Genomic DNA, 26,790 nt, shown 5'->3' on the forward strand with positions numbered 1-26,790 from the left:
TGAAACAGAGGCTCAAATCAGCAATTTGGAAGACAAGATGGAAAAAAGTCAGTCAGAGCAACAAAATGGAAAAAGACTCAAAAAGAACAAGGATAGTCTTAAGAGAGCTTCAGGATGACATGAAATGTAACAATATTCCCATCATAGGGATACCAAAAAGAGGGGGAAAGGAACAAGGGGTAGAAAGCCTGTTTGAAGAAATAGTGACAGAAAATTTCCCTGATTTGGTGAGGAGGAGAGTCACATATGTCCAGGAAGCGCAGAGAGCCCCAATGAAGATGAACCCAGAGACACCCACACCCAGACATATCACAATTAAAGTGGCAAATTTTAAAGACAAAGCAAATCTTAAAGGCAGCAAGAGAGAAACAGTTACTTAAAAGAGAGCTCCAATAAGTCTGTCAACTAATTTCTCAACAGAAACATTATAGGCCAGAGGGGACTGACATGAAATATTCCAAGTGATGATAAACAAGGACCTGCAACAAAGACTGCTCTAGCCAACAAAGCTCTCGTTTAAAATAGAAGGTGAAGTAAAGAGCTTCCCAGATGAAAAAAGGCTAAAGGGATATGTTTCCACTAAACCAGCATTCCAAGAGATGCTAAACAGACTGCTTGAAGAACAAAAAGTAGAGAAAGGAATACAGGTACAAAAGGAAAAATGGCAATGAATAACTACCTGTCAATAATAATCTTAAATATAAGTGGATTAAATGTTCCAATCAAAAGACATAGGGTAGCTGAATGGATAAGAAAACAGGACCTGAATATACGCTATCTTCAAGAGACCCACCTCAGAAGAAAAGAGTGATGGGATGGGGGAAAAAAATTCTCTGCAAATGGAGATGAAAGGAAAGCCAGGGTAGCAATACTTCTATCTGACCAAATAGACTTCAAAACAAAGACCATAACAAGACTAGAAAGGTCACTACAATGTACTTAAGGGGTCAGTCCATCAACAAGGTATAACCCTGCTAAACACATATGCACCCAATATAGGAGCACCCAAATACATAAAGAAAATTCTTGGAGGACTTTAAAAAAGAGATCAACAGCAACATAGGCATTGTAGGCAATTTTAACACCCCTCTGTCAAAAATGGACAGATCTTCCAGATAAAATTTCGACATGTATATAGTGGCATTTTATGACACACTAGATCAAATGGATTTAATTGATATTTACAGAACATTTTATCCCCCAAAAAAAGAATATACATTCTTCTCAAATGCACATGGAAAATTCTCAAAGATAGACCACATGGTAAGATACAAAATAAGCCTTAACAAATTCAGAAAAATTGAAATCATATCAAGCTTTTTCTCAGATCACAGTGACTTGAAACTAGAAATCATCCTCAAGAAAAAAACTTAAATACATTCAAATACATGTAGACAAAATAACATATTATTAAATAATGAATGAGTTAAAAATGAGATCAGGGAAGAAATCAGGAAGTACCTGGAAACAAATGAAAATTAACACACAGCAACCCAAAACCTACGAGACTAGAGAAAGCAGTTCTGAGAGGGAAGTTCATAGTATTATAGGCCTACCTCAAGAAGATAGAATAATCTCAAAGAAACAACCTAACCTTACACCTAAAGGAACTAGCAAAACAGCAACAAACAAAGCCCAGAGCTAGTAGAAGAAAGGAAATAATCAAGATTAGAGCAGAAACAAATGACATGGAGACTAAAAAAAAAACAATTCAAAAGATCAATGAATCCAGGAGCTGGTTCTTTGAGAAGATAAACAAATTGACAAACCTTTAACCAGACTCATCAAGAAAAAAGAGAGGAGCCAAATAAATACAATCAGAAATTAAAGAGAAGTAACAATGGATACCACAGAAATACAAAAAAATTATAAGAAGTTACTACAACTATATGCCAAGAAATTGGATAACCTGGGTGAAATCGATAAATTTTTAGAAACATGCAGACTTCCAAAAGTGAATCAGGAAGAAGCAGAAAACCTGAAAAGATCAATAGCAACTAGTGAAATCTAAGCAGTAATCAAAAAAGTCCTGGACCAGATGGCTTCAACAAGTGAATTTTACTAATCATTAAGAGAAGAACTAATTCCTGTCTTTCTCAAACTATTCCAGAAAAGTTCAGGAAAAGGGAAGACTCCCGAACTTTTTTATGGGGCCAGTATTATACAAGTTCTAAAACCAGGCAGACACAAAAAAGAAAGAAATTACAGGCCAATATCTCTGATGAGCATAGATGCTAAAATCCTCAACAAAATATTAGCAAACCAAATCCAGCAACACATTAAAAAGACCATACACCATGATCAAGTGGAATTTATTCTAGGGATACAAGGATGGTACGGTATCCACAAATCAATAAATGCAATACATCACGGAAACAAAATGAAAGATAAAAATCACTTGAGCATATCAGTAGATGCAGAAAAAGCATTTTATAAAATCGAGCACACATTTATGATTTTTAAAAAAAACCTCCCCAGAGTGAGAATAGAGGGAGCATACGTCAACATTTTAAAGGCCATGTATGAAAAACCTACTGCCAACATCATACTAAATGGGCAAAAACTAAAAGCATTTCCCTTAAGATCAGGAACGAGACACAGGTGTCTGCTTTCACCACTCTTATTCAACATAGTGCTGCAAGTCCTAGCCACAGCAATTGACAAGAAGAAGAAATAAAAAGCATCCTGATTGGAAAAAAGGAAGTAAAACTGTTATTATTTGTAGATGACATGATATTATACATAGAAAATCCTATAGGCTCCACCAAAAAACTACTTGATCTAATAAATGAATTCAGTCAAGTAATGCATATAAAATTAATATTCATAAATCAATGACATTTTTATATACTAATAATTAACTGTCAGAAAGAGAAACTCAGAAAGCAATCCCATTTATTATTGCAACAACAACAAAAAGGCTAGAAATAACTAACCAAGGAGATAAAAAGTCATGTACTCGGAACACTATAGGATACTGAAGAAAGAAATTGAGGAAAATACAAATAAGTGGAAGCATATACCATGTTCATGGATTAGAAGAATTAACATCATCAAAATGTCCGTACTATCCAAAGCACTCTATAGATTCAACACAATTTTTATTAAGATACCAATGGCATATTTCATAGCTCTAGAAAAATATTCTAAAACTTTATATGGACCCATAAAATACCCCAAATAGCCTCAGCAATCTTGACAAAGAAGAACAAAGTTGGAGGGATCACAATACCTGTTAATCATACTCTACTACAAGGCCACTGTAAGCAAAATCAGTCCGTCACTGGCTTAAGCACAGACACAGATCAATGAAACAGAAGAGAGCCCAGAAATAAACCGTGTCTTTATGGTCAATTAATATTTGACAAAGGAGACAAGAGCATCCAATGAAGTAAAGACAGTCTCTTCAATAAATGGTATTGGGAGAACTGCACTGGTACATGCAAAAAAATGAAACTAGACCAACTAACATAATACACTAGAACTCAAAATGGATAAAAGATTTAAATCGTGATACCATAGAACTCCTCGAAGAAAACACAGACAGTAAAATTTCAGATATCCCACACAGCAGTATTTTCACCAATATATCTCCTAAGGCAAGGGAAATAAAGAATAAACTAATGGGACTACATTAAATTAAAAAGCATTTGCACGGTTAAAATCTTGTACTGTTGTCTCAAACTTGAAATTTGGTAATGCAGTCAATCAGGTATCCTGATGAAATAATGAACATGTGACTAAATTTTAAATCAGTTCTAGAGTGTCCATTGGAAGACAAAGTCAGAAGTTAATATGAATTTCTTTTAAAAAGAAAATCTACATTCACCTGTTTTTTTTTCAAGTTTACCTTTTTCTAACATGAATTAAATATGAATATGGTTTATAGAAAAAAAAGTATGGATTGTATTAACATTTTTGCCTCAGATGAATATAACTTGCCATTTTATGTCTTTTTTCCCATCTTTACAACTATGGGAATAGAGTTAAAGATTTTTTCCTTTAAGGAATTTTGATTTCTTTTTAAATGATTGATTCTATTTCATAGATTTATGTAATGTACAAGATATGACAAAAGTAGATTTACAATTGTTTGCATGGAAAATAATACAATAATTAATAAATAACAATTCAAGAATAAACTTTTATATACTCACAACTATAAACCTACTTTTGCCCCATTGTGTAAATGGCACATAATAGTCAGAACTTTGCTGTCATTGACATTTTAAGTATCATAGCTCATAGTACAATATTAACCTATAGTAATTTCTAATCCTTAACAAAAAAGGAAATAGGTCTTTAAAGTTAATGTATCTAATTAACTCAGAAAATATTGCTAAGTAACAAAATGGAAGTTTGAAGTTCTGATTTTAAGTTTTGATGATATCAGTTGCTGTCATCTTGGGCAATTAAAATGTCTGTTCCTGTTTCCTCACCAATAAAATAATATTAACTGGATCTCATGAGGTGCTTATGAAAAGTGTATATACAGCTTTTAGGACATTTACTGACACGTATTACATATTCAGTAAATATTTGTTGTTACTACTTTTATTGTTATTGATGATACAAAAAAATGATAGTAGGTGAACCCTTCCTAACTCATCCTGCCATTACTAAAAAGTAGACATCACGCCCATCTTTGTTTCATCACGATGCTGTTACACAAAGAAACCCTTAGTTTCTCAAAATATTTAACTAATTAATTATTTTTTTAAAAGAAAGAAGAAGAATATATGAAAGGGTGAGCCATGGGCATGGACTTAGGGAGGGGATTGTCGGGGAAGGGGGGTGCTGGGCGGAGGGGAGCAAAGGGGAAAAAATTGGAACTATTGTAACAATATAATCAATAAAATATACTTAAAAAAAAAGAAGAAGATTCAAGTACAAAAAAAATAAATAAATAAAATAAAATATTTCCACTGTTGCAAAAAAAAAAAAAAAAAAGAAACCCTTAGTTTCTCTAAGGCACTTTTTACTCATTCCTAAAATATTTAAAATATAAACTGGCAAAGCCATTTATGCTCTAGGTGGATGAAGTTTCCTATTGATAATCTACTGGAAATTAGGATAAATGTCTTTGAAACGGTAATTTAGGTCAATGGACCAATTTTTCAAAGATGTATATATGAGAGAGTGAGCCATAAAATGTCTCATGTCTTATAGATGATTACAATGCCACCTTTGGACTAGCTAGGCACCCAAAACAACAGACCAAAAAAAAAAAGAATTCTCTCGAGATCCAAGTTCTAAATTACAAAAAAATACAGATGATGGAGGATTAAATTAAACTCACTGGGGTCAGGGGGTATAGTCATAAAAATCCAGACTGTAGAAACTTCTACAGAACAGATAACCTCATTTCTTCAAATAATTTACTGGGGGCTGATATGGGGTAAATAAAGAACAGAGAGAATAACTTTAGATTGAAAGAGGCAAGATATATCAACTTAACTATAACATGTAGACTTAGGTCTCAATTCAAACAAAAGCAAACAAAAACAGGCATTTGAGACAACTGAAAATTTAAACACTAAATGGATGTTTAGTGGTTTTTTAAACATGGTATTATGATAATTTTTTAAAACACCTTTAATGTTAGTGATACACAGTGAAATGATATTCTTTCTAGGTTTTGCTTCAAAATAATGTAGAGAATGGTGAGATAGTGAAGAGGCGTGTCAGTCAAATGAGATTGATCCACCTGGTCAAGATGAATGGCAGTCATGCTAGGCAGTGGGGATTTGGGGTGTCATAACACTGTTATGTCTACTTTAGTATCTGTTTGAATTTTCTATGATAAAAACATATCCAATGCTTATACATTTTTTCCAGGCTTTGTTTTCTAAACATGTAATTTATCTGCTTTTGTATCTATTTGTATTTATTCTGTTTTTGTACTTTGTCATTTTATTTAAAATAATAGTAGTAATTTATTCAATTTCCTAAGGTTTGCACACACAAACGTACACACACACACGCACAGACACACACTGAGCTGTCTTTTCAGTATCCATTCTGGCGTTGCAGCCAGCAGCAGCACGTAGTGAGCCCTTTGTTTGTCGGGCACTTTTCAAGGATGAGCTATACAAGCTTTGGCTGTGATAGATTAAAGTTACCCAATGTGTAGACGAAAGCACAACCTGGGCGTTTTTCAGCCGCATACTCTTAACTAGTTAAATGCTATTACTAACTTGCTAATTGCTCTTTTTTCTCTGACTCAACAGGAAACCTCTGTGCTGTCCTCAAAGAGCTGGCTGCTGACTTGACTGCCTCTGATATACAGGTGGCAGCATCCACGTTTTTACTTCCCCCGCTCTGTCATCAGGATGATCTCTTGTTATTAAGTCCTTTGCTACAAGAGACTGACCATAGATTTATTGAAGAACAGGTATGGTCATTTCTCAGTAACTCTTGGATTGATTCTGTCTGTGGATAGTGGTTTTAAAACCTTATATATTTCTTTTTCTTTTAGCTCCTGCTTAGTAATGGTATTGCTTGTGGAAGTCTTGAGTATGACCCTTATTCTATCTATGAGAATGATGTAGAAGGAGATTCGGTGCCTAAGCCCCTTCTTCCAACATTATCAGTTATTAGTTCTGCAGTCAAGCTCTTTGGAGTTGTATGTGCTCATGTGGGAGAACCTCACAGGTAAACTATCTTCAATAGTTCACTTACTCTGACATAAATAATTGACTTATCTTGAAATGTATTTCCAGACTGGTAGTTGGTTCAGTGACTGCATAATAGAGAACTGGTGGGTAAGAAGAATGTCAGTTCTCATTAATATAATCTTACAGATGACAGATTAAGGTGAGGTAACAATGGCTCTTGTTTACATATTTACCTGGCTAATATTTAATAAGTAATTAAGTTGATTAAATTAAACCTGAATCTAATAAACACTGTTGTGGACACATACTTTACCCACAATTAGTTTATTATCTAGCTGAGAGAGCAACTGAAAACTCGGTGACACGAGAACATTGATTTCTCTTCCTGAAAGCCTAAAGTGACCTCTGAAAATGATCTGCTATTCACTTGACTCAGAAAACCCCACAGAATCATGCAAATCAAGAGGTTCGAGTCTTTGTGTTCACTTTAAGGACACTGGTGAAATTGCCCAGATCATCAGCGGTATGCATATCCAAAAAGCCACCAAGTATGTGAAGAACGTCATTTTACAGAGCAATGTGTGCCATTTTGTTGTTAGAATGGTGGAGGTGGTAGGTGTGCCCCAGCCAAGCAGTGGGTGGGTGGCCCAAAAAGAAAGTAAATTGTTGCTGCACATGCTTAAAAGTGCAAAGAATAATGCTGAACTTAAGGGTTTAAATGTAGGTTCTGTAGTCAATGAGCACATCCAGGTGAATTAAGCTCCCAAGATTAGGCATAGAATTTACAGAGCTCATGGGAGGATTATCCCACACATGAGCTCTCCCTGCTGCATTGAGAGGATCCTTACTGAAAAAGAGCTTCTATTCCCTAAGATGTCAAAGTGGAGAATACTCTGATCCTTTAAGAGATTGATCCTTACCCTGGCCAGGTGGCTCAATTAGTTAGAGCATATTCCCGATATGCCAAGGTTGCAGCTTTTATCCCGTCAGTGCACATACAAGAATCAACCAATGAATGCATAAATAAGTGAAACAACAAATCAATGTTCCTCTTTCACGCTCTGTCCCCCTTCCTCTCTCTCTCTAAAATGCAATATAAAAACAAAATAATATAGTCAATAACTACATATGGTATCAGGTGGGTACTAGACTACCACTTCGTAAGTTATATAAAAAAGTCGAACCACTATGCTGTATACCTCTGAAACTAACGTAGTATTGAATATCAACTGTAATTGAAAAAAACTTATAAAGAAGTCATCTCCATCTTTCTGAAGATTCAAAATAGTTTTGTTGTTTTATTTTTGAGGGCTTGTTTGATATCTTAGTTAAGATTTGAGATTAAAAGATGAAAGAAAAAAACTTGGGGCTCTGTCAGTCCTGATTACAGTCTTTGGCCCATAAATGTGGGCAAGAAAATCCAGGTCAAACTTAATTACAATATAACAGAATTCTCAAGCTCTGACCTTGTATGTTTTTAGTACTTTCAATATGATATAGTGTCTTTATAACAGATGATTAGGATATGATCTAATAATGATGTTGGAGATCTTTTTTTTTATCCTCAATTGAGAATATGTTTATTGCTTTTCAGAGAGAGGAAGGGGGAGAGACAGAGAGAGAGAAAGAGAAGCATCAATGTGAGAAAGAAACATTGATGGTTGCCTCCCGTATGTGCTCTGACCTGGGATCAAACTTGCAAACTATTTGGTGTACGGAACGATGCTCCAACCAATTGAGCCACCCGGCCAGGGCAATGTTTCAGATTTTTAAACTCATGAGCCTGACCTTACTGTTATTCATAATTTCTCTTTTGTGTTACAGTTACTCTCCATAGTTCCTGCAGGGTAATTTAGACATAAATATATTTTTGACACAAAATACCTTAAAGATGGTCTTAAAAAACAGGCAGAGGAATGTTTGTATGTGATATATTTATCATGTTATTTACAATAAGGAAAACTAGAAATAGCCAAAATGTCCGAAACTAGAGAAATGGTTAAAGTATTATATTCCCAGATTATGTAATATTAATATTTATTTTAAATTACTTTTAAATAATAGTTAATAAAATGGAGATAATATTTATTAATAAAGTATGTACATTATGATCCAAGTTTTGTAGAAATGATATCCATATGCCTGTAAGTGGGGGAGGGGGGTAGAGCAAAGATGCCAAAGTGTTAGTGGTGTCTCTTTTTAGATGATAGAACTAAAGGTGAATTTTCTGAGTTTTTAAAATTTATTATGATGAACAGAATTAGCCTTGAAATAAGAAAATAAATATTTAAATAAATAGAGTATTTAGACTTACTGTGGTTCTCCCAAAATTTTTAGTGACCCATCACAAATACTAGAGGAGTGAAGATAAATTATAAAGTTCTATGTCTACCATCAAAATAGTTCACAACCAAAAAAATAATCTTAAACACTAATTCAGTTTTCCTGATTTGGGCGGCAGAGGGGCAGGGGGGCTACAGGAATAGAAACTTTAAATGTTGGAAAAATTGGGGCAAAAGATGAGTGATTTATTTCATGGTTACATATTTTTAATTTCAACATAAGATTTAAAAGTTCTATGCTGTAAGGAAATGAAAAACAATTCACAGAAGATATATAGATAACTAATGGACACATTCAACCCCAGACCAAACAAATGTGTACATCCACCATAACTAGAATTGTGAAAACAGTAAATTGCTCTCTACCAGTAGAGTGGTTAAATAAATCATAGCACATGTGTATAGTAAAATTTGGCTTCTTTAAAGTTATGAAAGAATAAAAATGACACGAAAAGTACTAACAAGGTAATGTTAAATGAGAAAAGTAAGAGTTAATATTGTGTTGTATATAGTATGATCCCAAGTACATTTTTAAAGTATAGACATAAGTTGGTACTACCTTTAAAATGAATTCAATTAAGTCCTGCTAGTAAGAACAAAAAATTGATACAAGTGACTTTTGAGATATTCTTTGTTTAAAAAATAATTGCTGAAATAGCTGAATTTGCCCATGTAGACCTTTATTAAGTGATAAATTCATTTGTAATTTTTTTACAAAATAGTAATTCTCCCCCACTATCAGAATGACACAAAATCAAAATATTTTTGCATTGGTTATGATATATTTTCTTTTCCTAAAATGACTCGGTGTATTCAGCATTTTAGTAGTTCCAACAGAATAATGAAACAAAATAAATTAGCAGTATGATGGTCCATACAGCCCTTTGGCTTTTTCTTGATTAATAAATCCAGTTTTTTTATATGCTTTTGAATGTTTTGTTTCTGATTTTAGGCTTCTTATATTGGAACAGCTTTTGGACAGTATAAAGCACACAAAAGGAGCTCGTCAACAAGTGGTTCAGTTACATGTTGTTTCTTCAGTTTCTAGTTTCTTGAAGGTAATTCTTGAAGTAAACTCTCGTCTACTTGATTTTCTTTTTTTAAATGTATGGTCAGCTAAGTAGGTTAGAGGAAGGTGTTTTTAAAGGGTCATTGCCATGCCCCCCCATTTTTTAAAATCTGATGAAAATGTTTTAGGATTTATAATTTCCCTTTTACTTTTTCTACATATAAATCTTGTTTGTCAGATAATCTTGGCTTGGAGCCATACCTTAACCTACTGAGCCTAATATTCTAGACCAGGGATTGTCAGGCTCCTTGTGAACATTTATAACTATTGTTTCTCAGTAAAATATAATAGACTTCATTGATCATAATATTTTATGAAATCCCCATTAATATTCTTCTAGCTCTGGCCAGGTAGCTCAGTTGGTTAGAGCTTTGTCCTCATATACCAACGTTACTGGTTCGATCCCTGGTCAGGACACATGCAAGACAACAAATAATGTTTCTTCAGTAATAAGCCAAATAGGCATATACTTGGTTACCTAATTCCAAATTAGGTAAGAAAATTCACTGCAATTGTAAGTTTGGATTATTCTTTATATATTTCAGTATGTGGCTGGCTCCAAGGGAAATTTGGGTCCAGAAGAAATAAGAAGACCTGTGCTAGCATTATTGATGGGTGCCTTAGAAAGTCCCAACCCGCTCTTGAGATGTGCAGCTGCAGAGGCATGGGCTAGGTTAGCCCAAGTAGTTGATGATGGACCTTTTACTGCCTCATTAGCTCAAGTTAGCTTTGACAAGTAAGTGAATTTCTCATTTAATATTCCTAGGCTGTGTCAAAACTGAATATAGAAAGTTATTAATATTGCCCTGACTACTTTAAGAATGTTAAAGTAAATGAGATAATAAATAATGAAAGTAACAAAAAAATAAAATAACCACAAATAAAAGTTCATGGTTAGATTGGTAATATATAGATGGATAAAATTATATTAGTAGTGGTGGTAGTAATGTAGTTTAGCACTTTGACCTTCTCTTCTATTGAATATGTGTGTCTGATTTGGTTAAGAGTTTACAGTGTGGAGTCAGATTACTAATTTGGTTTCAATCCCAGCTCTTCCATTTAATAAGAGTTACTTCCATTTATAAGAGTTACTTTGCCTATCATAGTTGGTTTCCTCATATGTAGAAAGGAACTGACAATAGTATGAATCTCAAGTTTGTTGGGAAGTTTAAAGGACTAAATGTATAGTGCTTAAATTAGCAAACATTATGTAAGAAAATTAATAAATACTAATTTCTCCTGTTATATTTAATTTTAAAATCAAAGTCTTTGAGTTGAACTCTATATGGAATTAAAGTATGTCAGCAATCTGACGTTTTAGAATGTAGCTTAATAAACTAAGAATGCCCTCCATATAAATTTAGTGTATGTGTATCTCTGAAAGACATTGAAATTGTTTTTACTTACATAATTGTTAATAATGTGAAGACATTTTTATTTAAAAGATTGTTTTGTTTTGTTTTGTTTTGTTTTTTCAAGATACCTTTCTGGTTATTTCAGATTTTTTTAAAGTCACTTAACAGGAAATATATTTCTGATTTTTGGAACTAGTCATACAAAAAGTTTTACCTAAGTGACAGTATCATGCAATAGTTTTGCTTCAGTAATCATCATTTATTTTTATTTCCATAATTACAGACTGAAATCAGCAAGGGACTTGGTTACCAGAACAGGGCATTCTTTGGCTTTGGGATCCCTCCATAGGTATTTAGGAGGAATAAGTTCTCAACATCTGAATTCTTGTGTGGGAATTCTTTATACTTTGTCTCAGGACAGCACTTCTCCAGATGTGCAGGTAAGTACCCCCCGTGATATCCTTTTGTAGATAATGCAAATTATGTTTTTATTGACCATTAGTAATTTGTAAATAATTCCCCTCTAATAATAAATACAAAGCCATTTTGAACCATGATGGATTTTTATAATTAAAACCTCACTATTTTTACTTCACACTCAGTGTCTAAAGTCATGTTCAGTACATTTTTCTGAGACTGAATCTCCCTGCCATCTTAATGATAGCATCTACTATTTTGGAGAGCTTAATACAAGAAGCAGCCAATGAATGCACAAATAAGTGGAACAACAAATAGATGTTTCTCTCTCTCTCCCTCCTTCCCTCCTTCCTTCACTTGTTCCCTGCCTCCCTCCCTCTTTATCTTTCTCTCCCTCTCTCTAAAATCAACAAATAAAAAAAATGTTTAAATAAGTACCAGGTATTATACTACATTCTTCTACACATATTAATATAATTAATCCCTACAGTAATCTAGGGTGTATATTCCCATTATACAGAAAGAAAACTGATGCTTAAAGAAGCTAAGTAATTCAGGTTAAGAACACAAGTCATAGAATCTAAATCCATGTTCTTAACCACTTTACCATATTCTTACACATATCTTAGCCATTTCTGTTGAAATCATCATTTTCCTGATATCTTCCTCAAATCTAGAGTGATACTTACTCTTCCTGCTCATTTACTCTCATTCCTGTTTCCTGTGTGACTTTATTTACTATAGTAGCCTCCTACCTGGTCACTTTACTCTTAGATTCTTTTCTTTTCAACTCTCCCTAGATATGAAGCCAAACTGGTTTTCCTGAAAGACTTCCATCTTGCCACTTCCCTACTGAAAAGCTGAAAAACTGAAAAACTGCTTATTGCTTCTTAAATCAACTTCTCATTTAAGTTTCATCAACTCACCCAATATCTATTATTACCCCAAAGTACTGGTATTCTCTGTAAATGATCTACCGTTTATCCCACACGTCATTCTCATGTCTGCACTACTTTTTTCCTGTTGCTCTTCTCCCAATTCCAGTCTGATAATCCAGTTTTTTAGTATTCTAAAATACAGTTCAACCACATTCTTATCAAACTTCAATATCTGTAATCCACAATTAGCTTTCATTCTTGGAATCCCCATATTATTAATGGTCTCCTCCGTATCATCTAGCACTTGAGGTGACTTATAAGGAGTTCCATTCTTTCACCCTTCTTTAGTACAGTACTTTTTGCTTCTGCTTATTATATTTCTCTTTTTCACTCAAGAAGTCCATTCAGAATGCACATACTTTTATATCAAATACTTTTTTTATTGATTAATTTAAATGCTTCTTTCCATGGCTTCCAGTTTCATCAAATCAGACTCTTGATTGCTGCTGTCTTCTCAATTAACAGGAGTTCATTTTTGTAGCATTTAAAGTACTGTAAGATTTCTTATACAACCAATGATAAAAGGAGTAACATTTTTTTAAGTTGAATTTCTGAGGGGAGAACTTTTTATATACTGCTCTTTATGGAAAATTCAAACATACATAAAAGTTGAGAGTATACTTTAAGGAACCTATTATACCCATTATCCAACTTTAGTGATTATCGGTATATGGCCAGTCTTGTTTCATTTAAACCAGAGTTGGCAAATTTATTCTATAAAGGGTCAGAAGGTAAATTATTTAGGCTTTACACGTCATACAGTCTCTGTCACTGCTCAATTCTACCATTGTAGCAGGAAAGTAGCCATAAATAATACATAAACAAAAGAGCATAATTGTGTTTCAATAAAACTTTACTTTTTAAAATAGGTGACAGTCCAAATTTGGCTCGAGGCCATGTTGTCTACATTTATAAATATATCTTGAATATATATTTATCTATAAAATACATATTTATATATATAAAATATGTGTATATTTTATAAATATATTTATAAAAGTGCACCTGTCATAAGTGTTCATATCCGTGAATAGAATCTCAAACTGAATACACCATGTATCCAACACCTAGATCAATAAGAAGAACATTATCTGTACCCCAAACACTATCCTCGTGTTCTTTTCTAGTTACTACCTGTCTCACCAAGGAAAACCACTATCCTAATTTGCAGCAGCATATGTTAGTTTTGCCTGCTAGCTAAAGAACCAAACATTATTTTGGAATTCTTAGTGCTGACATATATCTAAATATACCATTTTAAATTAGATGATTGTTTCTCAGGGTTTTTTTACTGGATATTTAAAGAGAAAAAATTTCTTCATTTCTCTTTCCAACTTAAAAATAGCACGCAAATAATTTGCTTTTCCATTACTTTGTCACTTCCTTCAGTGAAAGAATAATTAATTGTGTTTTATATTTCTTAATGCTCCTGTAGCATTTAAAAAAATTTTTTTCCTCTCTTCACAGACATGGGCACTACATGCTCTGTCATTGATAATTGATTCTGCTGGCCCACTCTATTATATGCACGTGGAACCTACCCTTTCTCTTATTATAATGTTGTTATTAAATGTGCCTCCTACTCATGCTGAAGTTCATCAAAGTCTTGGTCGTTGTTTGAATGCCCTTATTACTACATTAGGTCCAGAGTTACAAGGTATGCATAGCTGTTTTTGTGATGTTTCACGTGAAAAATATACATATAAAAATGAATTTAAAAATGACTCAAATACTTATCATTGAAGTTTAAAAGAATGTTTTGTTCAAACATATTGGGCCCTGGCTGTTGTGGCTCAGTGGATTGAGTGCCAGCCTACGAACTAAGGATCACCGGTTCGATTCCCAGTTAGGGTGTATGCCTGGGTTGTGGGCCAGGTCCCTAGTAGGGGGCACATGAGAGACAACCACACATTGGTGTTTCCTTGTCTTTCTCCCTCCCTTCCCCTCTCTCTAAAAATAAGTAAATAAAATCTTTAAAACAAAACAAAACATATTGGCAGACTGTTGAGATTACTCTTGGGAAGACTTTGGGTGATGACATAGTAGGAAAATAACGTAGAAACTGATACTTAATGTAAGCTCTGACACTACTTAACTGGGTAAACTTTGGAAAATTCTTCTGTCTCCAGGCTTTGGTTTTCTCCTGTCAAATGAGGGAAAAGTTGAAAAGCCTTTGTGACTGGAACATAGTAAGTGGGTGCCAAATAGTATATTTTGTTAAACAAATGCCATTCAGTGTGATTTCTCTTACCTTGAAAAGACAAGGAGTACATATTTAGAAAGATTGATGTGTCCTAAAAATCCTTCTCTTAATAATTAAAATGAGAGATATGAAGTAGAATAGTTTAAAGATCTCTTAATCTCTTAAGAAATAAATGACTATGTTCAAAAACTCATATTCTGATCTGTTCAAATGCATATTTTACATGGTCAGCATGTTAAAGCAACTGTCAACTAATAGAAGCAGGGCTAAGTTTATTAGCAATTTCTAATTCCACTTTTCATGACAATTTGGTATAATCTATAGGTAGTCTTAGGTATTTTTTAAGATTTTATTTTTACTTATTTTTAGAGAGAGGGGAAGGGAAGGAGAAAGAGAGGGACAGAAACATTGATGTGTTAGAAAAACATCAGTGTATAAGAGAAACATCAATTGGTTGCCTTTTGTGTGCCCCCAACTGAGGATGTAGCCCGCAACGCAGGTGTGTGATCTGACTGGAAATTGAACTCGCAACCTTTCGGTTCGCAGACCAGTGATCAATCCACTGAGCCACACCAGCCAGGGTGTAGTCTTAGTTTTTCCTTTGCCAAATGATTTGTGTTGCTATAAACCCTTCAGACTAAGAATAATAATCATCTAAAATTATTTCAGTTGGATTATCCTGCTTTTGTAGAAGAAATTTACTTCACAGATTATTAAATTTAAAATTTGAAAACAAAATTTTAACTCGGTAATATATGTTTAAAGAGTAATGATTTTATAGGCCATTTATTAAAACCTTTCTGCGTTCATTTTAGGTAACAGTACTTCAATTTCTGCCTTAAGGACTTCGTGTCTGTTGGGCTGTGCAGTGATGCAAGATAATCCAGACTGCCTTGTTCAGGCTCAGGCCATCTCTTGCCTTCAGCAGCTTCACATGTTTGCTCCACGACATGTTAACCTGTCTAGCCTGGTCAGCTGCCTCTGTGTGAGTATAAAATTGCAAATGAGTTTTTAGTTTCTTTTATTGAAACTTAGATTTATTTTAATTGTTCTCCAGACTCTATACAATAGCTATTTTCCTTCAATTCTAGTCTTTGGGGGGAATTTTTATATAATCAATTCATGTGGTAACAGTTTTTTCCTCTTCTTTCTTTTCTTTTTTCCCAAAAGAAATTTCAAATTTCTTTTTTATTTTTAATTTTATTTATTTATTTTTAGGGAGAGGGGAAGGGAAGGAGAAAGGGAGGGAGAGAAACATCAGTAAGAGAGAGAAACATCAACCAGTTGCCCCTTGCACACCCCCAATCAGGGACCTGGCCTGCAACCCAGGCATGTGCCCTGACTGAGAATTGAAGCACTGACCCTTCAGTTTGCAGGAAGATGACCAACCCACTGAGTCACACCAGTCAGGGCTTTTCTTCTTTCTCTATTCCAAATTATTATATACAAAGTCCTTTCCAGCCCAGATGGGCACATAACATTTTTCCTCAATATTCTAGCAGCATTCGCATCAATATCTTGGTTCTGCTAATATGTCCTATGAATATAGGATGTGATTCATAATCACCAATGGTTTTAAGATTGACTTTGAGCATCACTAGTTTCTCTCTGGACTTGCCTCAAAAATTGTTATTCTTGGAATGGAAACTGACACTGATGGTTTTTAATTTTTCTACCCCTGCAATATTCATAACATGCTCCCATTAGTAACATAACATTTGAGAATTTTTATTTTATTTAGACAAACCTTTCATTTTTAAACTTGAGGCAAAATATGTATCAGACATTGAAGGAACCTCAAACATCATTAAAACTAGTCTTCTCAATAAAAAATAAATAAACTGAGGACCAAAAAAAGTCAAATAATTTGGCTAGGTAGTGCTAGTTTTAAGTCTAGGATCCATGTTTCTGAACTTCTTATCCAGTCCTCATTTCATTATTTCCAAATGACTTTGTAATTATGAATAGCTCCTAGGTCTTCCACCTCCTAATTAGGTGACCTTAAGGAAGTCCCATAACCTCTTCCAGTCTCAGTTCCCTTGTCTGTGAAACACAAGGATTACACAAGATGCTGCCTATAAAGGTACATGTCCCAGGCACTTAATAATCACTTATTAAGTAACAGTTGTTTTTATTTTCTTAATGTAGACCATAAACATAAATTATGTTATCTTCATATTGATTTTGATCATCATAATTATGGATATGACTGACTTTTCTGATAGAAACTTTGGTTCTTGTCTGGGTTAAACATGTATTAGAGAAAATAGCACTTACTGGAGAAGGATTTTTACCTTGACAACTCCTCGACTTTTTCCAGGAATATTACTCTTTGTATTTGAAGAACCATTGCCAAAGTCAATTATTGAAAAATATCCACTCCTTTGCAAATTGGTCTTTCACACTCTATTTAAATATAATGATGCTGCCATTTCTTTTCTTTTTATATTGTAGTAGGAACTTTCCATTAAAGCCTTTCTGTATTTGTTTAACTTTACATGCATTCATTATTGATTGTAAAAAAGAGTAAGACTACCAATTCTTGGTGAATTAGATCTGATCAAACTCGTTCTTTTTTTCCTAGGTAAGAAAGGCAATATAAAGGATAGAGATTATTACCAATTTTTCTTGTGGGGTACATTCAGAGCAACTGAAAAAATCAAAAGTAACAGTTATAAATCCTATTCATGTTAGTGATAATACTTATGTAAAATTATTTCTCATATATAAATCATATCCAAAAATTGCTATCACTATAGTATATTAATTTTGTGTCTTAATATTTTGGTTATTAAAGCTTCTTCTAAATTTATCACATTGAATTTATTATTACATTTTAGAGTATTCCCTGTAATAAGTTTCTTTTCTACAAAGAATATAATTATTTAGCATGAAGTGTTTTCATATTAATTAAAACTCCCTGAATATTCAGAATACTTTTCATTATTAAGAAAAAATCTTAGTGAAAAGGACTTTCTTCTAACTGCATGCTATTTAACCTTTATTCTGAATATGGCCTCAGCTACACTAGCAATTCTGAGTACTCTCAGTTTTAAAACTTGGCTTCAAGGAGTAAAAAAATCTATAATTAACTTGTGATGAGATAAACCATTAATTTTGCCTCTTGCTGGACACCTGTTCATGTGAATGCACCCAGGTCACTCCTGGCACACTAGCATCTGCTTGACCTGGTTGTGTTACTGAAGCTTAATGAGAGATTCCCAAGGAAAACCTAAGTACACAAATGTACGTTTTTAAATTAATGTATATTTTATGTCTTTACATCTTGAGTTGACTATTTCAAGATCTTAGCTCAACTTATATTTTAAGTTAGAAAATGAAGTACTTACAGTGTTTTTGTAAAGCTGAAACTAAACCAGATTTAATGATAGAGCTCTATCAACATTTGTATTTTCATTCTTAGTTGAGTGTTGTCAAAATCATCTTAGTATTTATGTTTTGGTTTTGTCTTGACTGGTCTGTCATTTGTTTTTGTGCAGGAGATCTTGTTGGATAATTCTATGTTGGTAGGTCCCTGACCCTCAATTCCTGACTTTTTTTTGAGGTTTGCAGTGCTGTTTCTTTGTTATTTTTTTGGTTGTAGATGTTCTTGTTTTCCTCTGCATCTCTGTTTAAGCTAATCGTTAATGCAAAGCCTAGTATATGTAGCATGTTACATGGTGTTTATTTAATACCAGTGTTAAAAAATCCTCCCTAACCTTCTCCAGTTGGCATTTTCATTCCTTGCACTTAATTTTGCATCATTTTGATTTAATATATTCATTTCAGAAAGGAATTGTAATTACAGTTTGATTTAATTTCTATATTTTGCCTGTTTGATTTGTTTGCCTTAACCCACTTTATTCCTCTCCCCTTATAAATGCTGGAGAATGACATGGAGATACTAAGCATTTCATTTTGCTTTGTGTGACAGCCTTTAATCTTTTTTCTACCAAGCAGAGTGCTTTTAAGCATGCTTTTTCTAAAGGATTGTTTGCCAGCTTGAATAATGCTGCACCTGCCTTGTATTATATGCTTGTAAAACTCCTGTTAAAGTAACTAGTAGATTCATTAACTTTTCTTTAAAAATTGTCTTGTAGAGTGCTTTTTTTGTGATTGTTGTTAAATATAGCAGTAATCTTGGGCATAAATAAACTTAATGTTTTTACATTTTAACTTCTCTGTTATCCTGTGTAATAGTGTCTTAACAACAGTTTTCAAACATGAGTGGAATGACATTACCTTGGGACTTTGTGAATAGCATTCTTCTCTTTCCACTTTTGAGTTCATGATATGGCTTGAGGATATAACAGAACATATTTATAGAGCAGATCCTGTCCATATGTTTCACTGATGGCATATTTACAAACTTTCTGCCTTTTGGCTTCTGGTAAAGTTTAGGATTTAGCTCTCTTTGCATGTGTTTCTTATAAATCGGAAAGCTAGCTGCCACCACCTACTCTTTTTCTCAGAATTTAGCCTCTGCCCTTTTCAGCAAACTTACCTACTTCAGTCCTTTTTTCCATACACACCAAATCTAAAGATCACTGTAAGAACTGTGCCATTATTTTTCAAATTTTGCTTGAAAAATCACTATCATAAGACATATTCATTGTTTTAAACCATCCCAAACTGGTCTTTACTTTCATATTTAGAAAAGAACAAATTTCAAAGATCTGCATGTTATTCAACTTTTGAAATCACTGAGTAAGAATTTGTATTCAGAACCCTCTGACTTGTTTTTTTTTTCTTTTATTTTTTGGTTTTTCAATTACAGTTGTCCCATTTTTCCCCCATTGCTCCCCCCACCCATCCCACCCCTTCTCCCACAATCATATCCCTCCCCGTTGTCCATGTCCATGAGTCATTTATACACGTTCCTTGACTAGACCCTTCCCTTACTTATCCCCCTTCTCTCCCTCCCCCCTCCCCCCTTGACTTGTTTTAAAACTTGTTCTCTTAAGGTCTATCAGCAGTCATATTATTTACCCTGTCATTAACAAACTTGTTGAGATTAACATTGTTTAAGCACTTCTAAGTAAAAAGAATGGGTATTGAGCCTTTAATTCTGAGTAGAAATATTTTATATCTTTAAGATACATGCATATCTATGTACATACATGTAGATCCATATATATAAGTAGATACACGCATACGTAAATCTTGTTATCTATAATGTTTCTCTCTAGAGAGCACATTTGGTGAATATGTTTTCTGAGTAAAATTTTTTCTGCCTTTCTTTGAAAATGCATTTACTTACCTTGTACGGCATCTGAATAAAATACTATTGATAGAGACTTGCATTAATGATAGCTAACATTTATTGAGCATTTACTGTTTGCCAGATATTTGTGTTAAGCACTTTTGCATGTTTGTTAACTTCACAACATACTTGTAAGATGGGGCTAGTATTATCTCCATTTTACAAATGAGGAAACTAAGGTACAGAGAGGCTAAATAACTTGCCCAAGGTCACACAGCTAGTAAGTGGTGGTTCTAGGACCCAAACTGAGTCAGTTTGACTCCAGAACCTCCACTTTAACCAGTATACTATACTGCTTATATAGATTTTTGTAAATTTCTATTTGGAGAATCATTTTAAAAAGTATAATATTGTTGCATGAGCATAAATGTATAAACTGCAGATAAATTATTTCTCAATTATGTTTCTTTTATCTCAAAACTATTTTTGCTCTTACAAATCTTATATATTCCTGTCAAGAGGCTTCTGCTTGGATTTTTTTATAAATTTTGCATAATCAAGTATATGTATCACTTCTTAAATTATTTCTAAGTTATATAATAAAAAATATGTACTAGAATAATTTGAATTTCTGTGTATTAAATGGGCTAGACAGAATCAGGAGGGGTCCAGTGAATATCTATTAGGTTTACTGAGTTACTAGCAGGAATTTCAGCTCTTTCAATTACCAATTGCTATTTTTCAGGTGAATCTTTGTAGTCCCTATTTGTTACTGAGAAGAGCAGTACTGGCTTGTTTACGTCAGCTTGTGCAGAGAGAAGCAGCTGAAGTTTCAGAACATGCTGTTATGGTTGCTAAGGATAGCAAAGAGTTGACTCCAGGTAATTCTTTTTCTCAAAATTATCTCCAGCTCAAAATGATTGTTTTAACCTCAAATTTTATGTGTCAACATGAATTTTTGAAACAAAATTTAGAAGTGAATATATAATGTATCTTAAATCTGCTACAAGAAACAATTACTAACAGTTACTATCATTCCAACCAGTGATGTTACTGGTTTAGAACAGTGGTTCTCAAACTTAGGTCCCCAAACCAACAATATCCACCTCACCTGGGAACTTGTCAGAAATGCACGCTATTGGGACCCATCCAAAATCTGGGGATCGAGCCCAGCAGTCTGTTATCTGTGTATTGATAGTCCCTGTGTGTACTGAAGTTTGAGAGTCATTGGGTTTAGAGTAAGTTTTTACACAATAGTCAATTGAAATTAGATTTAGCCCTTACGTAATTTATCATATGTGCCTTTCTTCCCCCAAAATCTCATTTAATAAAATTCACCATACATGAGTCTGCTTCAAGTTAAAGGATTTTTATGCCTCTTCTTCTATATTTTAGAGCTGAGTTAAAAGATTTCTTAGCCAGTATGATTTGTTTTAAATATATATCCCTTCATTTTAAAATTATGTGAATAACCCAAGCATGCCTATAAATTCAAACAGCCTACAAAAATAGTAATGATAATATCATCCTTGTATGTATATGGTTTCCAAAGTGCTGCCATATAGTTAGGTGTCAGACTTCCAAAGCGCTCCAATATCTAAAGCTTTCAGGTCTGTAATGTGTTTTACTGCTATGCTGTGCTTTATAAACTAGTTTTGTTGTTAAAACTTTTGCTCTGGCTTGAGTTAATCAGCATTGCCGAACTGGTATACTAGTAGTCATCAAACAGGTTGTACAACTAATTTGAAAACTGTTATGTAATTACAGTACTTACCTGAACCAGAAAATTTTAATCTCCTGTGAGATATTCTCCCCAAGTTGACCTTTGGTTTATATTCATCATGAAATTATATATCTGTTGCTTTAGACTTTGATTGTGTCCATATGCTGGTACGTGTTCCCAGAATTATTGAATTAGCTATGTGAGTAAAATTAGTAAAGAACTCATATAATTTTTTTAATTTTGTAATTTTTCTAACTCATGGAAAAGTGGAAAGAAATGTGCATTGAACATATAGACTCACCTACTTAATATCTTTATGACACTCACTTTATATCTCTGTCTGTCTCCATACACACAGACATGCAGACCTTCTGGCAGAGCATCTCAAGGCTGCAAGCATCATCACGGTTCGCCCTTAAGTGTTTCAGTTGCATTTTCCAAGAACCTGACATCATTTCTACACCTAATGAAATTAACACTTATTTAGTAACATCATAGATGTGCAGTTCTCACACAGATTTCCTCATTTATCAAAAATAATGTCTTTAATGATTATTTCTTATACCTATCAACCCCATCCAAATTTAGGATTCAGTCATGACTCATTCATGTATTGATTATTCTGTCTCTTTAGACTCCTAATTGGAAACATTCTTACCACCTCCTTCCAAACTTTAAAAGATCATTTCTCTTTTAAAATAGTCTAATAGTAGAAAAATCTTTACAAAATAAATGATTTCATAAATGCAAGAAAAGTTAAATGTTCAAGAGAAAATTTGTTCTTTCAGCCTTTCCAGAATTGGAAGAAATAGATACTAGATCAAGGGTTATATTTCTCTTCAAGATACTTTATTACTTTGCACTGAGAATGTTGTGTAGTAATTTATATTAGTTTAGTAGCATTCTTTAGTTTGACAATGGCTTGTAGTAATTAAACACTGTTTTCCATGCAGTAGTTGTTTTCTTTCTGAGTTTTACTCCTCATGCTAATAAATTTAAAACCTTCTTCTTACCAGAATAAGGAAAACTTAATTATGACTCCTTATTGGAAATTAAATTTAGAGAGAAAATAAAAATAATCAAACCAGGAAACGTACAAAAGCTTATGTATTGAGCCCTGGACGATGTGGCTCAGGTGTTTAGATCATCGTCCCATGAAGGAAAGATTGCAGGTTCGGTTCCCGGTCAGGGCACATGCCTGGATTGTGGGTTCGACCCCTGGTTGAGGCGCCTACAATTCCTAGTCCGGGCAAATATGAGGGCAACTAATCAATGTTTCTCTCTCACATTGATTCAGTATTTCTCTCCCTCCCTTCCTTTCTCTAAAAGCAATGAAAGATGTCCTCAGGAGAAGGTTAAAAAAAAAAAATTGAAGTATTGAATGTTAATTGAGTTAAAATGTTAACCTAATTTAAGGAAACCATAAATTAATCTAAATAAAGACTTAATATTTCAATAATATTGCATTAAAAAATCGTCGTCGGCAGCCGTCCGTCTCGAGAGATGATGGCGTAGCTTCTTGAGAGTCTATCTGCACCGCCGAGAATGGCTGTGCAGTCCGACTCGGGAGTGACAATCCCAGCCGCACTTGTTACAGGTGAAGGCAGATGGCCGTTGTTGCTGCTGTTGACGCTGCTTCCGCCTCGATCTTTTCTGGACCGCCTCCTCGTTGCGCGCAGCCTCTGCGCGTGACGTACCTTGACATTAAAAAATAAATAATACTAAACTAACTGTGGACTAAATAGACCTCAGTAGGTTAAGGCACAGTATTTGGACTAGTTTTCAAAATATACTGGCACGCTCCAGCAGTAGTCAGCTGTCCTACAGACTCATTCCTGTTGTGGTGTCATACTGCTGGGAGACGAATGTCCAGTCTTCTTCCTCCAGTTGCCTCCGTCACTGTTCTGGTGGCATCAGGCACTGGTGCAAGGCAGAACTGTGCTTTCTTGAGAGTGTGTTAAGCATTCATTTTGGCTTCTTAGTTCTAGTGTGGAAGCAGACACAGAAAAATAAAATATACTGGGATGTAATATTTTAATAACTACTGAATGTGTGTGCTTCTCATATGGCAGTTTTATTTTCTGTATTACTTAGATCATCGGTTTTCTTCTTGTCAGATGCTAACATCAGAGAAGTAGGACTTGAAGGAGCATTACTGGCTTTACTAGACAAAGAGACAGATCAGAGATTGTGCCATGATATCAAAGAGACTTTAAATCATATGCTCACATCAATGGCAGTGGATAAACTTTCGTTTTGGTTGAAGCTTTGTAAAGAGGTACTTGCTGCATCAGCTGGTAAGTACTGGTGACTACCAATTGAAATAATAAAATTTAAATAATAAAATTGAAAGTAAAAATGTTATATCACGTTTTTTGCCAGCAATGATTCATCAATCTTGTGTGAACATTTGGATTACAGTTGCTTATGGCTTTCTTCAAATGAAGAGTCTAGTGCTAGTGTTTAAGTCTAACATTTAGCGTGCTTTTTTTCTTTTGTTTGCCTTATATGACTTTCCTGTGTAAAAAAGACAAAGGTAGAGTTGTTATTTGTGCTGTGAAAAACATGAACTAACTTATAGTAGCCCCATCATTTGTTTTCACACATGTAATCAATATCTGAGGGATTGCCTCAAATCAACACAATAGAAAATTTACCAAAGATTATGACGTTTTGAGCAAGCCAGTTTCTCCGTACTTCATAATGGTAGATGCAAATAGTGTTTGAAATTAGTGTTATTTCCCAATCTCTTTTCTAGCATAAGATAATTATTAGTGAGAAAGTGTATTAGAAACTGTAAAATTTATAACCTTTGAATAAAAAAGAAAATAAATAAATGAGAGGAAGAAAGAAGACAGAAACCAATTCTGTTCTATATGTGTAGGCAGTATTATTCCATTTTACACAGAGACAGCAAGACTTGGCAAGGTTAAGTAATTGCCCAGAGATGCACAGAGATAGATTCAAACCTAAGTTTACATCACTTTAAAACCCAACTTCCTGCTATATTTCAGTAACTCAACCCATGTATTCAAGTCATAATTTAATGTAGCTCTGATCTCTGCAATCATGTGAAAGGGAGAAAGGTACCATACAATTTTTTTCTTTTTTTACATTCTCCACTGTCTACCTTGGTTCTTCTTCTTTATTTTTTTAAAATTATATTTTATTGATTATGATATTACAATTGTCCTGATTTTTCCCTCTTTGCCCCCCTCCATCCAGCATCCCCTACTCCCTCATCTGATGACCACATCATTGTTAATGTCCATGGGTCATGCGTATAAGTTCTTTACTACTCCATTACCTATATTGTACTTTACATCCCCATGGCTCTTCTGTAACTTCCTTTTAGAACTTCTTAATCCCCTTACCTCTTCACCCATTCCCCTACACCTCGGTCCTATCTGGCAACCATCAAAACGCTCTCCATATCCGTGATTCTGTCTCTGTCCTTCTTATTTACTTAGTTTGTTTTTTAGGTTCAATTGTTGATAGATAAGTATTTTTTGCCATTTTATTGTCATAGTTTTGATCTTCTCTTTCTTAAATAAGTCCCTTTAACATTTTATATAATAATGGTTTAGTAATGATGAACTCCTTTAGTTTTTTCTTGTCTGGGAAGCTCTTTATCTGCAGTTAGGTTCTAAATGATAGCTTTGCTGGGTAGAGCAATCTTGGCTGTAGGTCCCTGCTTTTCATGACTTTGAATATTTCTTGTCAAACTTTTCTAGCCTGTAAAGTTTCTTTTGAGAAATCAACTGATAAGAATTCCCCTGTAGGCAACTTTCTGCTTTTCTCTTGCTGCTTTTACAATTCTCTTTTTATCTTTAAACTTTGGTGTTAAAATTATGATGTGTCTTGGAGTGGACCTCTTTGCGTCCATCCCGTTTGGGACTCTGTGCTTACTGGATGTGCATGTCTAGTTCCTTCACCAAATTAGGGAAGTTTTCTTTCATTTATTTTTCAAATAATTTCCAATTTCTTGTTCTTTCTCTTCTCCTTCTGGCACCCCTATGATGTGAATGTTGGACCTCTTGAAGTAGTCCCTGTGGCTGCTTACACTATCCTTGTACTTTTGGATTCTTTTTCCTTCTTGTTGTTCTGATTGTTTTTTTATTATTTATGTTCCAAATCACTGATTTGATTCTCAGCTTCATTCACTCCACTGTTGTTTCACTGTAAATTGTTTTTTATTTCAATTAGTGTATCCTTTGTTTCTGACTGGATTGTTTTTATACTGTTGAAGTCCTTACTAAGTTATTTGAGCATCCTTACTACCAGTGTTTTGAACTCTGCCTCTGATTGATTGCTTATCTCTGTTTGTTTAGCTTCTTTTCCGGAGTTTTGATCTGTTCTTTCATTAGTGCCATGTTTCTTTGTCTCCTCATTTTGGCAGCCTCCCTGTGTTTGTTTCTATGTATTAGGTAGAGCTGTTTTGGTAGTACGTCCTAATGTAGGATCCAGTGGCACAGCCTCCCCTGTCACCCAAGCTGGGTATTCAAGTTGTGCCCTCATGCGGGCTGAGTACACCCTCCTCTTGTAGTTGAAACTTAGTTGCTGTTGGCAGATCAATAGGGATTTACCAAGGCCAGTCAGCTGCAAAGACTGGCTGTGACCACTGACCACCAACCTGTACCCTCTGTGGTGGATCAGCTTTGCAGGGTGGTGATGCTCCAGCATGACCCGTAGCTGCCCACTGGGTGCACTGGCCGTGGTGTTTTTCATGTGGTGTAGGCCAAGGTCAGCACCCACCTGTTTTTTGCCTGGGGCCACTCTGCCTGAGCTATAAAGCAATCTGAGATGGCTGCTACTTGTGCTGGGCTTGGAGATTTTCAGGCAAAGCCAAGCTGTGAATCTAGGCTGGCTGCTGCTAGTGCTGGGCCGAGAGCTCACCGAGGCCAGCTGTTGTTTGTTCGAAAG

General features: G+C 34.3%; 1 protein-coding gene and 1 non-coding gene across 4 annotated transcripts in view; both read left to right on the top strand.

Annotated features, from left to right (window-relative positions):
- Window positions 1-26,790, top strand: part of HEATR5A (HEAT repeat containing 5A) — a 95,934-nt gene that overhangs the window by 38,613 nt on the left and 30,531 nt on the right. For 2 of the 3 annotated variants that reach the window (XM_090270153.1, XM_090270154.1), the window contains exons 14-23: window positions 6,231-6,394; window positions 6,479-6,654; window positions 9,912-10,017; window positions 10,574-10,764; window positions 11,667-11,823; window positions 14,206-14,395; window positions 15,757-15,926; window positions 18,442-18,468; window positions 20,890-21,025; window positions 23,985-24,164. In XM_090270153.1, coding sequence (XP_090126279.1) covers window positions 6,231-6,394; window positions 6,479-6,654; window positions 9,912-10,017; window positions 10,574-10,764; window positions 11,667-11,823; window positions 14,206-14,395; window positions 15,757-15,926; window positions 18,442-18,468; window positions 20,890-21,025; window positions 23,985-24,164 — 1,497 coding nt within the window. The remainder of the gene's footprint in view (window positions 1-6,230; window positions 6,395-6,478; window positions 6,655-9,911; window positions 10,018-10,573; window positions 10,765-11,666; window positions 11,824-14,205; window positions 14,396-15,756; window positions 15,927-18,441; window positions 18,469-20,889; window positions 21,026-23,984; window positions 24,165-26,790) is intronic. The other variant, XM_090270155.1, reaches the window with a different exon arrangement.
- On the top strand, window positions 23,669-23,871 carry LOC150015931 (small nucleolar RNA SNORA74). The gene has a single exon (XR_016510256.1). It is a non-coding gene; the product is annotated as a small nucleolar RNA SNORA74 (small nucleolar RNA).

Source organism: Furipterus horrens, unplaced genomic scaffold, assembly GCF_987537825.1.
Source record: "Furipterus horrens unplaced genomic scaffold, mFurHor1.1.pri manual_scaffold_3, whole genome shotgun sequence".
In the NCBI taxonomy this organism is placed as follows: Eukaryota; Metazoa; Chordata; class Mammalia; order Chiroptera; family Furipteridae; genus Furipterus; species Furipterus horrens.